The sequence below is a fragment of the Mustelus asterias genome, chromosome 4, assembly GCF_964213995.1.
Source record: "Mustelus asterias chromosome 4, sMusAst1.hap1.1, whole genome shotgun sequence".
Lineage (NCBI taxonomy): Eukaryota > Metazoa > Chordata > Chondrichthyes > Carcharhiniformes > Triakidae > Mustelus > Mustelus asterias.
In genome coordinates this window covers 56,827,490-56,845,013 of record NC_135804.1, presented here as the reverse complement: position 1 = coordinate 56,845,013, position 17,524 = coordinate 56,827,490, and the positions used below count along the sequence as shown (strand labels likewise).

The window sequence follows — 17,524 nt, the reverse complement described above, 5'->3', positions numbered from 1 at the left end:
TACCACCCTCCTTCCGACAAGATAAGGGAAATCTTCAAGGATAAACTAGAACAAATCAGAGCCTATATCAACAACCCACATACATAGATGAAGAAAGGAAGTCCCAAAAGAGAGGAGCGTCAGAATTATAGACACCACTTGTTATTTTTTCCACGTACACATACAAAGGATACCCGGAACAGAACAACATACTAGAACACGGCAGACTGGAGGAGGCAACCTAACCTAACTAACCAACCAACCTAATCTCCAACCAAAGAAAGACTCTAACGTTGAACCAAAGCCCTCAGGCTCTGCAAACAACACTACATCCCCAGGGGAGCCAAGTCCCAGGAACGAGAGCAGTCCATAACTCCCCAAAAGGGGTGTCTTGGGGGAGGGTAACCTACTTCCCCCATCCAACATGATAAATGAAATTGAAAGCTACCTTTTATTAGCTGTATTTTTTTTTAAATTACTCTGATATTTATCTGATTTTCCATGCCTGACATTGTTTGTAGATTTGTGCTTGCAACTTGGAGAGGTTATTGGTGATGGAAAGTGATGCATTCCAATGTGACCTGACCCTTCCAGAGCTGGATAGGTTGAAATGATCGCCAACAATAAAAGCTGCAAAATTACGTCACTTGCCCTTCAGCACGGTGGCCTAGCACTGCTACCTTACGGCACCAGAGACCCAGGTTCAATTCTGGCCTCTGGTGACTGTCTGAGTGGAGTTTGCACATTCTCCCCGTGTCAGCGTGGGTTTCCTCCAGGTACTCCGCTTTCCTCCCACACTCCAAAGATGTTCAAGTTAGGCTGATTGGCCATGCTAAATTGACTGTGTTCGGGGGATTAGCGGGGTAAATACGTGGGGCTAGGGGGAGCAGGCCTGGGTGGGATTGTTGTCGATGCAAATGGCCTCCTGCACTGTAGCGATTCTATGATTCTGTGAATGTTAAATTTTTCAATATGTTAAAAGCAGTGATAGAATGCTCAGATGTTTTTTCATGTTGCTTTCAGTAAGCCAATTGCAGATGATTATACCTTCCAGAATCAATGCAAGTGTTCACACGCTGATTTCTGTTTGCACCACTAAGCTTATGAGAGTTGAGCAGTGCCTTGTCTCTGCTCCTCTATTACTGATGACAGCTGAAGACTTCAATAATCTCAATGTGGATACAGTGCAGTTCTCCTAGTGAACATAAGGGAAATAAACTGATGTGCTGCAGTGTTATAATCTGTACTGGCTCCGTGTATTCTTTCAGTATTTATATCATACCGTGTAATATGTTTCTTTGTTGGAATCCTCAACATGTGGAAACTGTCCTCAACCCCTTACTAAAGCTGAAATCACTGTTTTGTTTTGGAATACATGTATTTAATAGCCAATACATTCAGTTCGTATCCTTTTCATTTTATAACAAAAATCCATTGTGTTTAACTTGTAGTAATAAAGTCCCTCAGCTGCTGGCTGGGTTTTGTAACGGTACACTTGCAAACAATCAGTCTTGAGGCTTCATTTTGAGGATTATGTTAGTTTGGTATTATGGACTTGGTGTACATTTAAAGTAAGTACTATTGTCACGATGCTAATTTGATCATAGAATCCCTACAGTGCAGAAGAAGGCCATTCGGCCTATCGAGCCTGCACCGTCAACATTCCCACACAGGCCCTATCCCTGTATCCCCACACATTCACCCTGCTAATCCCTCTAACCTACACTTCCTGGTTCACTAAGGGGCAATTTAGCCTGGCCAATCAACCTAACCCCCACATCTTTGGACTGTGGAAGGAAACCGGAGCACCTGAAGGAAACCATACATACATGAGGAGAACATGCAAACTTCACACAGTGACCCAAGCTGGGAATCAAACCCAGGTCCCTGGAGCTGTGAGGCAGTAGTGCTAACCACTGTGCCACCATGCTGCCCCAATGTGTGGTTGGACCTCAGTGCACTGAATTATGAACCTCCTTTTAAGGAATCAATTTGTTCATGTTTTGTGTAACTGTTCAAAATCATGTTTAAGTCACTGCTGATTTTTTTCTATATTACCAATGTAGAGATTGATTGAGTGGTTGATGTGAATAGCATTAAGGCACATAAGTGGAACCTAATTAAGTACATGAGGCAGAAAGGAACAGAGAAGGATACTTGTAGTGGATGGAGGTTTGTGTGCAGCATAAACACCAGCACGTACCTGTTGGGCTAGGTAAAACATTGTTTAGAAATGACAAAAAGCAAACTGACGAAGATTTTTTTTTCCATCTAGTTATCCAGAGACTGCCGAGCAGAGATTCAGCGAATTCTTCATCAGCGAGCCTTGGACGTGAAGTTGGAACCTGCATTACAAGAGCGATGCATAATAGACCTCGGGAAATGGTGCAGTGAAAAGACAGATCCTGGACAGGTAACGCCAAACTGGATGTACTTATCTGCAGTATTGCTGGGGTTGTCCTCGAGGGTGAAAAGTGGGAAGGTCAAACGAGACGTGTATGCATTCTGCAGGGAGGCGTTTACAGCTAATCTGATAACTGGATTCGATCTGGTTTCTCAGAGGAACTACTGTGTCCACTTGACGAAAGTATCTGGTGTGGAAAACCTACTGTCCCTTGCCCTCTGAATTTAAGTCACATGTGAAGAATGTGTCTGGACAACCCTGGGGGCATGGTGATGGTGTGATGAGCACCTCACTTTGGACTTGGGTTGTCATGTGTTACGTCCAAAATGAAAATGAGTATTTATACAGTTTATAACTCTTCCTCAACACTTGTATGTGATTTCATTAGAAAGTGGTCCTCGTGATGGTTCCCTGTTGGATTGTTGCAGGCCTTTTCCCCAGCATTGCTGCTGAATCTGGAATGGGAGCAAGACCAGTGTTTGTTTCAAATTAATGATTCAACGGTGCATTCTTGATGTTCATTCCTGGTTGCATTGCTATGTTTATAGGAACTGGAGTGTCTCCAGGATCATCTTGATGATTTGGCAGTAGATTGTAGAGACGTTGTGGGTAATCTGACAGAGCTGGAGTCGGAGGTAAGTTAGAACATCAGCAAGTAACTTCACAAAGTGGGTCACCAGATTTATCTAATTTTAATGAAAACACTATTCTCAGAGACTTTAACAACGTGCAAGAGGTATTGTTGAACTCATTACTGGGATTAGATTTTTTTGGATGTCAGATATTCGCCCACAATATTTATATTGAGTGGTTGCGAATTTCTGAGATCTCCCTTGGATTCTACAGTGGGCTGGTGATCCTCGTTTTCTCCCCTCCCTCTTCCCTTCCCACCCCCCACCTTGGCGTCCTTGCTTGCTTCCCTCCACTTCAGTGGCTGTGACTCATTCCTAAGATATAGGCTGTGCTATTAACTGTTTTTCTCTGTCTCCTGTGATAATTGCTTCTCTCTGGAATGTTGTTTGACTGCTTGGACAGGCTCTTCCTTAACCAAGAAGCCTTCCTTAAGCACTGAATCCATAATCTGATAACTTGATTTTCAATTTATTCAGCTTATCCACTTGAACAGATTAGTATTGTGGTACTGTTGACCGCACATTCAATTACTTTAGGTCAGCTCTTGCTTCTAAATTGCAGTTGTATCCCTCGGTGCTTCAAATCCTTTGAGAGAACCCAGGGAGAATCTCGTATAATGGTTTGTGACCCTTTTTTCTCCCCCTGCTCTGAGAGTTTTAAAGACCCAATCTGACTTTAACTGTCATTAATTCATTGGATCCTAGCATCCTCCATACATTGTAAAAGGAGACATTTTTTTCCATAGTACTTCTTGATTTATCAAAAGAAATTATAATTGGTGTACAAGAAATTCCTGCAATGTTCAATGAAGTCTCTAACCATGTGATGGTGCTTATCTGGTGTCACTGAGTGAGTCTCTGCTTCCCAGAGTGGTTCTGTATTAAACCATGGAGACTGTGACTTCAAACAGAACAGCTGAAGTGCTGTCAGTGCCATGTGATTGCGAAAGTAGATTCTGCTCCCTGCCTGTTTTGCGGCATCCCATGAGAAATCACTGAAATGATATACTATGAAGGAAGAGAGCACTTCAGATAAGAATAGCATCTCGCTGCGTTCTCCTCAGATTTGCCCCTCCTTTTAAGATGTTTGGAGTCATGGAATCTGTTGTGCACTTACCAGCACTCTTAACATCCTACATATCATGTGCAGTTTGTACTTCGTATTGATCTGTTTCATTTGCTGCATTTGTAATACATCACGATATCAGTTAGATCAATAGTTATTTAGCAATTTTATAATTGCTACTCAGTCCAAAGACATCCATTCATGCATAGGATTGTGTTGCATAGTGTTGGATTACATAGCCTTGGATAGGATTTCACCACAGAAATGGGCCATTCACCTAACTGGTCCATAAGAGCCTTCTCCCATCTTTTCTCATCTAAATTTATCATTGTGACCCTCTGTTCCCTTTTCCCTCATATACTTGCCTAATTTCCCCTTAAATGCTATTCCCTTTAATCACTTCCTGTGGTAGCAAGTTTCACATTCTCTCCACAATTTGGGTAAAGATTCAATGTGACTTTAACCGTCTTTAATTCATTGGATTCATGCATTCTTGGTGGCTATCCTATATTGATGGCCTCTCATTATGTCCTTCCCCACAAGACAAAGCATTTCTCTCTCTCCATTCAAATTAAAACCTAAATAATTTTAAAGACCTCCATTAGATTGCCCTTCAGATTATTTTCCAAGAAGAAAACCTGACTCAGCCTGTCAATTATTTTCTGATATGTATACCCATGTGTTTCTGTAATCATCCTTGTAAGTGTTCTCTGCACCATCTCCAGTGGCTCTTTTTATAATAGGGTGACCAGATCTGCACGCAGTAAACCAAGTGTAGTCGAACGAAGGTTCGATACAGGTTGGCATAACTTCACTACTTGTCAACTCCATCCCTCTAGCAATGAAACCTAGTGCTTGGGTGTGCTTTTTTTATGTGGACTTCGCTAAACCTGTGGTACAGCTTTTAGTGATTGACTTATTTGGATCTCTTGCTCTTCTACTCCACCTCGGCTTTCATCCTGTAAGCAATAAGTGACTGCCCTTTTTTCCCCCCCAAATGTACTCCTATTTATCTGTGTTGAACTTTATTTGCCAAGTAATTGCCATTCTGCAAATTTGTCTTTCTGTAATTCGTTGTCTGTATATTGAATCTGACTAATGCAGTAGTAGTTTTTTCACTTGTTCATACTGAGACTGAATGCTTCACCTTTTTGTGTCAGTGATACTTCCATACCCATATGCCATGCAGGGTATTTCTGTGTTGCACTAAGGAAAGCACTTAAACCGTGACTGCACAAAGAATTGTCACCCTTCCTCAGATCATGAGTAGGGAAGCCGTTCAGTCCCTCTTGGCTCACCCACCTCTAGTGCTCAAACAGTCAAGACTTGTTCCCCACTGCTACCTTTATTCATAAGTCCTTTTCACATGTTCTGTACTCTGTGCAAGGAATTACACCAATCCTCATTTTGTTATTTTCTGTTGCCATCCAATTGGGCAGAGGAATATTGTAAAATTTGAGTTAAGATTTTTGAATATTTACGGTACATCAGCTGTGACTTGAAATGTTCCATTGTTTTGTGCAACTGTTGTGAAGTTTATAAAACATTCAATGAGAGGATCATTCAGTCCATTGCACCTGTTTCAAGTGAATGGTGTACACCAACTCAATCTCAAATGAGCACTCTTGTTCACCCATTTTGTGTTGACATCAAAATCATGGACTCGGGTGAATTTTATTCCTTGTTGATGTCACTGGAGCAGATTCATTTAAGCAGGCCTCATTTAAGGATGAGGAAGTTGACATTTCTCACACAACTTTTACTTGGAATTACAAGTATCGGGTAGGATTTTCCTTCTCTTTTAAGAACCTCAATAATCACGTAAATTATGAGAGCAGAGAGAAACTGCTCCCCAACTCCTGAAGGTAGTTGAACAAGAATATCCCAGGATACTAGCATTACAATAGAACTTGCACGTTAGACCTTGGTCAAGCACTTTCCTTAATGTTTCCATGGTCCCTGCACAGTGGGAGCTGTACAAACAACTGTTGATTCTCTTTGTACTTGACCTTCAGCCCCCTTCTTGAGCAGCTGTAGATCTTTCTCATCTCTTATAAATTAGCTAACAGGTCTGTCTGTCTTTGTTTTAAAAACGAGAATCATGTTCACTCAACATTTTTTTCTCTAATCTGTTAATGCGAGTGTGACAATAAGTGAACTGATCTTGTTTTCCCCATCCCTTTTCTAGGATATTCAGATTGAGGCCTTACTGATGAGGGCCTGTGATCCTGTCATTCAGACATATTGTCACGTGAGTAACTGAGACATGCTTCCTGATATTTGCCAGAAGCCAAAAGATTTCAAATAGTCTATAGTTTATATTTAAAGTGGAATTCCTAAACCTCATACATCTTAGCAGTGAAAGTAACAATGTTAAAATGTGGTGATCTGTTGTTCCCTGGGCAGCAACAATGGTATCAGTATGCATTTTCCTTGTTAATTTTAAACAGTGGTCTCATTGTGTTTCTCCTCTTGCAGGAGTTAGCAGATAATCAGATTGATAGTGGGGACCTGATGGAGTGCCTGGTTCAAAATAAGCATCAGAAGGAGATGAACGAGAAGTGTGTCGTTGGAGTCACGCACTTCCAGTTGGTAAGAGATAATTCTTATTAGACTAGTGGGAGAATCGATGAGTCATCTGAAGTTTTTCTCCTTTAAAAGGTGGTGTACGTTATTGCTAAAACTCGTAGCTTATTAATTTCCATCCATGCAGATTGTGTACTTGCAAAAACTTTCTTCTTGCCTGCTGGTGTGATTTTTCCACTCCCTTGGCAAAGTCTCTTAAGTTTGTTGGCCATCTTGCACGTAAGTGCTCCACTACCAGTTGGTGAATCTGAATTCATCTAGTAATGTATTTTTGTCATGTGGATCCAGCACCCATCATGATGTGAACCCTTGGTAGGAATGCCATTGAGTAGTCTTTTAACACATGATGCAAATGATCCAATATATTTGTTTATCTACCAATGTTCCAAATTCTTAAGTGCTTTCACTGGACATTTTTTAACCTTAAATTCTCTTTTGCGCTCATCTGTCCTCTTCCGTTCTGCCATTACTTTTCCTTTAATGCAAGTGCAGCTGGTTATTATATTCTTGGTTTCCCTGAAGTTTGACATGCTATATGTGGCAATACATCTTCTGTAGTTATACACAGGTAACATAATCAACATGAGTCACAGTTTGAGAGTGCTATATGAAATGCAGCTCTGTTGTGAGGGTAGATTCGGCAACACAATGACAAAGTCAGAATCTTTACAGAAAATGGTTTTCATTCGAAAATGAAACTGTGGGAAAACATTAATGAAGGTGAGATATATGACTTATAATGAATGGTGCTGCAATATCTTTTCCCTGTGCTTCCTGAGATCAAAGGAAAGTGATCATATTTGCTCAATCATGTGAAGAATTCTGGGAGGGCAGCACTGTTCAATCATCCATAGGCTTCGAGAAGATAATTGTTAGCCACTTGACCCAAACTTTCCCTTCAGTATATATAATCCAGTTGATGTTCAAAGCTGAGAAAATCTGACTCCTTTTGTTTTGCTGCACACATTAATTCTGCCTACTGTTACAGATCCAAATGAAAGATTTCCGTTTCTCCTATAAGTTTAAGATGGCGTGTAAAGAAGATGTGTTGAAATTGTGTCCAAATATTAAGAAGAAGTAAGTTCATGCCTTTATTATCTGGACACTGATTCTGGTTTCAACGTAATTTAAAGGACTGATTTAAATCCTTTTTCTAACTGAAATTGATAGAGCCTTGGTGAGACCACACCTGGATTATTGCTTACAGTTTTGGTCTCCTTACCCAAGGAAGGATATACTGGCCATAGAGGAAGTGCAACATAGGTTCACCAGACTAATTCCTGGGACGGCAGGATTGTCCTAGGATTAAAGACTGGGCTGTATTTTCTAGAGTTTGGAAGAATAAGAAGTGATCTTGTTGAAATGTACAAAATTCTTACAAGGCTCAAGAGGGTGTATGCAGGAAGGATGTTTCGTCTGATTGGTGAGGGGAGGATGATGGAGGGTCCACAATCTTAGAATAAGAAGTAAGCTGTTTAAGACTGAAATGAAGAGGAATTTATTCAGTGAGAGGGTGGTGAATCTTTGGAATTCTATACCGCAGAGGGCTGTGGAGGCATAGTCATTGCACATGTTCAATAGATTTCTAGATACCAATGACATTAAGGGCTATAGGGATAATGTGGGAAGATGGCTTTGAGGTAGAACAGCAGCCATGATGTAAATTAATGGCACAGCAGACTTGAGAGGCAGAATGACTGACTCTTGCTTCTATGTTCCGATGTTCTCTGGATTATTAGTCCAAGCCTCTGAATTACTAATCCAATTTCATAACTGTTACACTATGCTCGATAAGTACCTTAGTTAGGAAGGAAAAAGTGGTCAGAAACCCAACTCCAACATGAAACAATCCCTAATTGTGGGTAAGTCAAGCAAGGATACAGTTCAACTGTGATGTGCCCATAGGCAAATAGCCTTTTGACAATCGCTATTGAAGTGCACAAATGACTAATAGCCACTTGAGATATCAAAGGATGTTTCTGGAACCACACGCTACATAGTTCTGACTGAGAAACTTAACAAACAAGAGTGGTGAAAGGAACCTTGGGTAAAATAATTCTGACCCTTCACCCTCTTTATGCACAGGGTGGATGTAGTGATCTGTCTGAGTACCACAGTTCGGAATGACACACTTCAGGACAACAAGGAACAGCGTGTCTCCATAAAATGTCGCAAACAGCTTCGTGTGGAGGAACTAGAAATGGTGGGTGCCACTCACTGTGCTGCTATGTCAGTACCATTGCTCCTTCCTTGTCATGCATTTCTAATGAAATAGTCTGTTAAATAGAGAAATGATTGGCATACTTGCATTTTGTATAAAGATGATTTTTGTTTAGAACATAGAACAGTACAGCACATAACAGGCCCTTCGGCCCACGATGTTGTGCCGAGCTTTATCTGAAACCAAGATCAAGCTATCCCACTCCCTATCATCCTGGTGTGCTCCATGTGCCTATCCAATAACCGCTTAAATGTTCCTAAAGTGTCTAACTCCACTATCACTGCAGGCAGTCCATTCCACACCCCAACCACTCTCTGCGTAAAGAACCTACCTCTGATATCCTTCCTGTATCTCCCACCACGAACCCTATAGTTATGCCCCCTTGTAATAGCTCCATCCACCCGAGGAAATAGTCTTTGAACGTTCACTCTATCTATCCCCTTCATCATTTTATAAACCTCTATTAAGTCTCCCCTCAGCCTCCTCCGCTCCAGAGAGAACAGCCCTAGCTCCCGCAACCTTTCCTCATAAGACCTACCCTCCAAACCAGGCAGCATCCTGGTAAATCTCCTCTGCACTCTTTCCAGCGCTTCCACATCCTTCCTATAGTGAGGTGACCAGAACTGCACACAATACTCCAAATGTGGTCTCACCAAGGTCCTGTACATTTGCAGCATAACCCCACGGCTCTTAAACTCCAACCCCCTGTTAATAAAAGCTAACACACTATAGGCCTTCTTCACAGCTCTATCCACTTGAGTGGCAACCTTTAGAGATCTGTGGATATGAACCCCAAGATCTCTCTGTCCCTCCACAGTCTTCAGAACCCTACCTTTGACCCTGTAATCCACATTTAAATTAGTCCTACCAAAATGAATCACCTCACATTTATCAGGGTTAAACTCCATTTGACATTTTTCAGCCCAGCTTTGCATCCTATCTATGTCTCTTTGCAGCCTACAACAGCCCTCCACCTCATCCACTACTCCACCAATCTTGGTGTCATCAGCAAATTTACTGATCCACCCTTCAGCCCCCTCCTCTAAGTCATTAATAAAAATCACAAAGAGCAGAGGACCAAGCACTGATCCCTGCGGCACTCTGCTAGCAACCTGCCTCCAATCCGAAAATTTTCCATCCACCACCACCCTCTGTCTTCGATCAGACAGCCAGTTACCTATCCAATCGGCCAACTTTCCCTCTATCCCACACCTCCTCACTTTCATCATAAGCCAACCATGGGGGACCTTATCAAACACCTTACTAAAATCCATGTATATGACATCAACTGCCCTGCCTTCTTCAACACACTTAGTTACCTCCTCAAAAAATTCTATCAAATTTGTGAGGCACGACTTGCCCTTCGCGAATCCATGCTGACTATCCCGGATTAATCTGCATCTTTCTAAATGGTCGTAAATCCCATCTCTAAGGACCTTTTCCATCAATTTACCAACCACCGAAGTAAGACTAACCGGTCTATAATTACCAGGGTCATTTCTATTCCCTTTCTTAAACAGAGGAACAACATTCGCCATTCTCCAGTCCTCTGGCACCATCCCCGTCGACAGCGAGGACCCAAAGATCAAAGCCAAAGGCTCTGCAATCTCATCCCTTGCCTCCCAAAGAATCCTAGGATACATTTCATCAGGCCCAGGGGACTTATCGACCTTCAGTTTATTCAAAACTGCCAGGACATCCTCCCTCCGAACATCTATTTCCTCCAGCCTATTAGCCTGTAACACCTTCTCTTCCTCAAAAACATGGCCCCTCTCCTTGGTGAACACTGAAGAAAAGTATTCATTCATCACCTCGCCTATCTCTACTGACTCCATACATAAGTTCCCGCTACTGTCCTTGACCAGCCCTAACCTCACCCTGGTCATTCTTTTATTCCTCACATAAGAGTAAAAAGCCTTGGGGTTTTCCTTCATCCGACCCGCCAAGGACTTCTCATGTCCCCTCCCAGCTCTCCTAAGCCCATTTTTCAGCTCATTCCTTGCTAACTTGTAACCCTCAATCGAGCCATCTGAACCTTGTTTCCTCATCCCTACATAAGCTTCCCTCTTCCTTTTCACAAGACATTTCACCTCTTTCGTGAACCATGGTTCCCTCACTCGGCCATTTCCTCCCTTCCTGACAGGGACATACCTATCAAGGACATCCAGTATTTGTTCCTTGAAAAAGTTCCACTTTTCATTAGTTCCTTTCCCTGACAGTTTCTGTTCCCAACTTATGCCCCCTAATTCTTGCCTAATCGCATCATAATTGCCTCTCCCCCAATTGTAAACCTTGCCCTGCCATACGGCCCTATCCCTCTCCATTGCAATAACAAAAGACACCGAATTGTGGTCACTATCTCCAAAGTGCTCTCCCACAACCAAATCTAACACTTGGCCCGGTTCATTTCCCAGTACCAAATCCAATGTGGCCTCACCTCTTGTTGGCCTATCCACATATTGTGTCAGATATTGAATAAACTGAAGGTCGATAAGTCCCCTGGGCCTGATGAAATGTATCCTAGGATTCTTTGGGAGGCAAGGGATGAGATTGCAGAGCCTTTGGCTTTGATCTTTGGGTCCTCGCTGTCGACGGGGATGGTGCCAGAGGACTGGAGAATTTGTCCAGAGGTCAGGTTTGATTCCTGACTTGGGTGATTTGTGCGGAGTTTTCAAGTTCTCCCCGCGTCTGCATGGGTTTCCTCCGGTGCTCCAGTTTCCTCCTCCAGTCCACAAAGACATGCTGGTTCGGTGCATTGACGGTGCTAAATTCTCCCTCAGTGTACTCGAACAGGCGCTGGAGTGTGGCGACGAGGGGATTTTCACAGTACCTTCATTGCAGGGTTAATGTAAGCCCACTTGTGGCATGAATAAATGAAAAACTTTAAAGAATTTCATCTAGTGTCTTTGACAGGGCCAAGTTGCATAAGATAATGACAAATTAAAAGAAAATTGACTCATAAAATCATAACCTGGGTGTAAATCTAAAGTCTCTCCAGCAGCTTGGATTGAGTACATCCAACTGAATGGGGATGGATGGGCAATGTGCCCTGAGCCATTTACCCTGTACGTTCTACTTTGGTGTGCCCTTCCAATGTGCAATATCTCACACTTGTCTGCATTAAATTCCATTTGCCATTTTTTAGCCCATTTTTCTAGTTGGTCCAAATCCCTCTGCAAGCTTTGAAAACCTTCTTCACTGTCCACTACACCACCAATCTTTGTATCATCAGCAAACTTGCTGATCCAATTTACCACATTATCATCCAGATCATTGATATAGATGACAAACAACAATGGACCCAACACCGATCCCTGCGGCACACCACTAGTCACAGGCCTCCACTCAGAGAAGCAATCCTCCACAACCACTCTCTGGCTTCTTCCATTGAGCCAGTTTCTAATCCAATTTACAACCTCCCCATGTATACCTAGCGACTGAACCTTCCTAACTAACCTCCCATGCGGGACCTTGTCAAAGGCCTTGCTGAAATCCAGATAGACAACATCCACCGCCTTCCCTTCATCCACTTTTCTGGTAACCTCCTCGAAAAACTCTAATAGATTGGTCAAACATGACCTACCACGCACAAAGCCATGTTGACTCTCCCTAATAAGTCCCTGTCTATCCAAATATTTGTAGATCCTATCCCTTATCACACCTTCCAATAACTTGCCCACCACCAATGTCAAACTTACTGGCCTATAATTTCCCGGATTTCTTTTGGAACCTTTTTTTAAACAACGGAACAACATGAGCCACCCTCCAATCATCCGGCACCTCCCCTGTGAATACTGACATTTTAAATATGTCTGCCAGGGCCCCTGCAAGTTCAACACTAGCTTCCCTCAAGGTTCGTGAGAATACCCTGTCTGATCCTGGGGATTTATCCACTCTGATTTGCCTCAAGACAGCAAGCACCTCCTCCCCTTTAATCTGTAAAGGTTCCATGACCTCCCTACCTGTTTGCCCTATTTCCGTAGACTCCATGCCCGTTTCCTCAGTAAATACGGATGCAAAAAAGCCATTTAGTATCTCCCCCATCTCTTTTGGTTCCATACACAGTCTACCACTCTGGTCTTCAAGAGGACCAATTTTACCCCTCACTATTCTTTTGCTCCTAACATACCTATAGAAGCTCTTTGGATTTTCCTTCACTCTGTCTGCCAAAGCAACCTCATGTCTTCTTTTCGCCCTCCTGATTTCCCTCTTAAGTAGCTTCTTGCACTTTTTATACTCCTCGAGCATCTGATCTGTTCCTTGCTGCCTGTACATTTCATACAACTCTCTCTGCCTCTTAATCAGTGTTACAATCTCCCTCGAGAACCAAGGTTCCTTATTCCTATTTACTTTGCCTTTAATCCTGACAGGAACATACAAACTCTGCACTCTCAAAATTTCTCCTTTGAAGGCCTCCCACTTTCCATTTGCATCCTTACGAGAGAACAGCCTGTGCCAATCCACACTTCCCAGATCCCTTCTCATTTCATCAAATTTGGCCTTTTTCCAGTTCAGAACTTCAACCCAAGGACCAGATCTATCCTTATCCATGATCAGGTTGAAACTAATGGCATTATGATCACTGGATCCAAAGTGTTCCCTCACACTCACATCCATCACCTGCCCTAACTCATTTCCCAATAGGACATCCAATATTGCATCCTCTCTAGTTGGCACCTCTATATACTGATGTAGAAAATTCTCCTGAACACATTTTACAAACTCTACCCCGTCTAAACCTTTAACAGTATGCGAGTCTCTCTTTGTGAGACATTGTTTCTGAAAATAGTACCTTCCTGAACCCTTCATTTGGGAAGCTGATAGGCCATTGGGGGAGCATTGCAAGAAATATAGAGGTCCTAATTGAGTGTGATTTTACTCTTAGTCAGAAATTTGCTAAAAATTCTCAAGTGTGTGTTGAGAAGACACAACAAATGGTAAATTTGTCTGAGAAATTCCAGGGTGTTGACTAGAATTTCTAATTTTTTGGGAAGAAGAACTAGGGAATTCAAAGGAAAGTGGACCCTTGCTAAGTGTACAACAAACTTGCTTATCATAGAATAGAATCATGGACTCCTTACAGTGCAGAAAGAAGCCCTTTGGCCCATCAAGCCTGCACAATCCCACCCAGGCCCGATCCCCATGTATACCCTAACATATTTACTTTGTTAATCTCCCTGACACTAAGTGGCAATTGAGCATGGCCAGTCAACTTAACCTGCATGTCTTTGGACTGTGGAAGGAAACCGGAGCACCCGGAGGAAACCCACGCGTACACAGCGAGAATATGCAAACTCCACACACAGTCACCTGAAGCTTGGAATGAACCTGGGTCCCTGGCGTTGTAGGCAGCAGTACTAATCACTGTGCCACTCTAAAATATAACATATAAAGGAAAGTCATGTATTTTTATGCACACTTCTTTTATCTCTCCACAGACTGAGGACATCCGTTTGGAGCCTGAGCTCTATGTATCTTGCAAAGCAGATATTGATAAGTACTGTCAGAACGTACCATTTGGGAATGCACAGGCAAGCAACTGAGGAACCCAGGATCTTCACCTGGAAAACTGTTTTGAGGGTTTTAAAGCCAATATGGGAGAGGGGAAATATTTTCAAATGTTAAGAGCAATGTTCTAATTCCTTGAATGTGCACAGGCCCTTTTTTTGCTCTGCAGTGCTTGCATTGTAGATTACAGTAGCTGATTTGTGTGTGGCCTGCATGGCTGACATTCGGGTTGTTGCAAAGCTTGGAGGGAATGTTGGTCAACAGCACAATTAGCTCCCTTGGCAAATGGCTTTTCAAAACTGAAGTCTACACTTTACAGATGAATTGACTGTTTCTGAAAGTATTGCCTCTTGTAAGACATTTCAAAAAAGTAGCATGAGTAGTGAGGTGGATTGCTCTTTAACTTTCAATAATTAGTTATTTAGCCATTCTGAAGCTGGATACATTGAGTCATTCCACGTTGGGAAATTGGATGTTTCTCGACCTAATTATATTTCTGACAGGAATCTGGATCTGATTAATTTCAGATCATTCATTTTGTTCAAATCAGCTCTTGTTGATTTTATCTCGAGCATACCCTTTGAATTTTAATTTTGGATAAAACTTGGAATTTATGAACTGATATTTGTTGATACACCTGGCATCTCGCTATCAGATGAGAGCCATTGGTGCAGCCAGAAATATAGAATGAATACCTTTAGAGACCTACAGAGAGTCAGCATCAAATCCTTTTGGGCCTTTGTCTGCCGACGATGCTTTTGAGCCAGAAAGTAGTGTCCAATATGATGGATTTCTCTCTTGCTATTTTGATTGTGTTTTGCCTTTAGATCTGTTAGTGCAATCCTTTAGATCTTGTAGATAATATGTGTGGGGCTTCAACTCCTTCAGCAACATCTGTTCACATTTTCGACAGATTTCTTCATCTACACACTTTTGAGGTTATGAAATGTAAATTTCACGTATCTATGCAAGTTCATGAGCTTGGAGCAGAATTTAAATTTGGAGCAATAGAAGGTTAACAAAGAACAAATTGCGGAACTGAAACGTTTCTAAATATGTAAAGTGCTGAAGACAAATTAGAAATGCCTTTAAACAAGAAATTTAAATTGCAAAAGGGATAAATCAATATGTTGAAGATTGACCTGCCAATACAAAATTTGGCCTGGAAAGTGTTTGAACACCAACCCAAAATATTTCCTCGCACTCGGTTGACATTATCATATTGGGCTTTGCTCATAGATGAAGTCTGGATGCACCCAAAGCTGCAATTCAAAATGAATCATTAATGGGGATTTCTGCATAAAATAGGGTTCCCCAGGAGCCTGTATTAGAACCACTGCCCTTACTGGTTAATCTTAATGATCAAGACTTGGGTGTACACTGTCAAAGTTTGGAGATGGCCTGAAGCCAAGAAATGCAGCTAACAATGAGGAGGAGAGTAACAAATATCAGATGAGCATACACTGGTGAAATGGGCAGTCACATAGCAGAATGCAGAGAAGTGTAAAGTGATGTGTTTTGGTTAAAAGAATGTGGAGAGGAAATGAGACAGTTTTAAAGATGGTGCAGAAACAGACCTGGTGTGTGTATATATGCAACTTATATTTATATAATGCCTTTAACATAATGAAATGTTTCAAGATACTGCACAGAGCATTAGCAAAGAACATATAGCACTGAGCCACAGAAGGCGGTGTTGCATCAAACGACCAAAGACTCCGTCAAAGACATAGGTTTTAAGGAGTGTCTTAAAGGAGGAAAGTGAGCTAGAAAGGCGGAGAGTTGCATGGCAGGTATTCCAGAGTTTAGGATCTGAGCTCAGCTGCATGGCTTCCCTGTTTTTTTTCCACACTCCAGGCATGTTATTCTGCAAGTTACACTTACCTGTGCCAAGTCAGCTCTCAGTCATCCCGGACCACTTGGCATTCATTGTTAGACGTGTTTTCAAAGCTTAAAGTGTTCCTTGCATTTGTTACCTATCCCTGTGGGTGACATCAATCCAGTAAGTCCAGGGTGATTGTAGCACTATGATTGATGTGTTTAAGAATTGAAAAATATTCCAGACAAGAGAAGTATTTGGAGTTGCGGACAACAGAGTACCATGTAAAGAGCAGTTAGCATGAGAATGTTGAGTGTCAGGGACCAGATCAGAAACTCCAAGGTATGTTATGAAGTTAGACTAGACCCTTACTTTTTTTTTGGCATTAGTGTGAGGATAAGGTGTTTTGCTCGAGGTGTGCTTCTACTGACACACTAGGAAGCTTTGCTTTTATCAAAACCAACTTTATTTAACAATGCATTTTAACTATAGCTAGCCTAACTTTACCAATTAAAATACTTAAACATGACCAGATACAGTTCTTAACTGCTAACTGATCTCTCGTTCCAATTTGAGCAATATAACTCATAACTTAGACCCCTCTTCAAAATCAGTTGGCAAACACAGGCTTACATGCTGGTACATGGGCTGCCAGTCCTCAAGCTTCCAGAACACCTCTAGAGAGAGAGACCTTTTTCTCCTAGCAGGCCCCAAACAGCAGACTTCATAGAGAAAGAGAGAGAGATGCCTCTTGCTCTTTTCAAAACTAAGCAGAAAACTAAATTGTTTTCCCCAGTAAGCTTAACTACACTCGTTCATGTGACTGTCTCTTGTCAATTGACCTAATTAAATCTTACTCTGAACCCCAAAATGCATTAGCTCAGGTCAAAGTAAACAGCCCATTATCTAGGATCAGTTATTCTCCTGTATTCTCAGCATGGAGCTACCTGGCTTGCAGACAGATCTGCTCCAGGTCAACCAGAGCTGAATTTTAAACACACCCCTCAAGAAACATTATATAAGTACATTTCTTAAAGGCGCAGTATTGTCACATGAGCCTCCAGTGCTCTTGTATCACTCAACATCATTTACTCATAAATTTGTACAACAAAGAATATTGTAAATTCACCTAGCTGTGCCTCTAAGAGCTGCTGTTTCTCTTAGCACCCCAAAATCAACCTCTTTCTCTAGTGTTTGATTCTTTAATATGATGCAGGTATCATTGGCAAGGCCAGCATTTGTTGCCCATTCTAATTGCCCTTAAAGTTGGTGGTGAATGGCTGCCTTGCATTGCTGCAGTCCACTTGGT

General features: G+C 42.0%; 1 protein-coding gene across 3 annotated transcripts in view; it reads left to right on the top strand.

Moving 5' to 3' along the window:
- Positions 1-17,524, top strand: part of LOC144492725 (Golgi apparatus protein 1-like) — a 129,231-nt gene that overhangs the window by 94,662 nt on the left and 17,045 nt on the right. For all 3 annotated transcript variants that reach the window (XM_078211083.1, XM_078211082.1, XM_078211084.1), the window contains exons 12-18: positions 2,255-2,392; positions 2,932-3,018; positions 6,270-6,332; positions 6,560-6,673; positions 7,656-7,744; positions 8,753-8,870; positions 14,327-14,419. In XM_078211083.1, the coding sequence (XP_078067209.1) occupies positions 2,255-2,392; positions 2,932-3,018; positions 6,270-6,332; positions 6,560-6,673; positions 7,656-7,744; positions 8,753-8,870; positions 14,327-14,419 (702 nt within the window). The remainder of the gene's footprint in view (positions 1-2,254; positions 2,393-2,931; positions 3,019-6,269; positions 6,333-6,559; positions 6,674-7,655; positions 7,745-8,752; positions 8,871-14,326; positions 14,420-17,524) is intronic.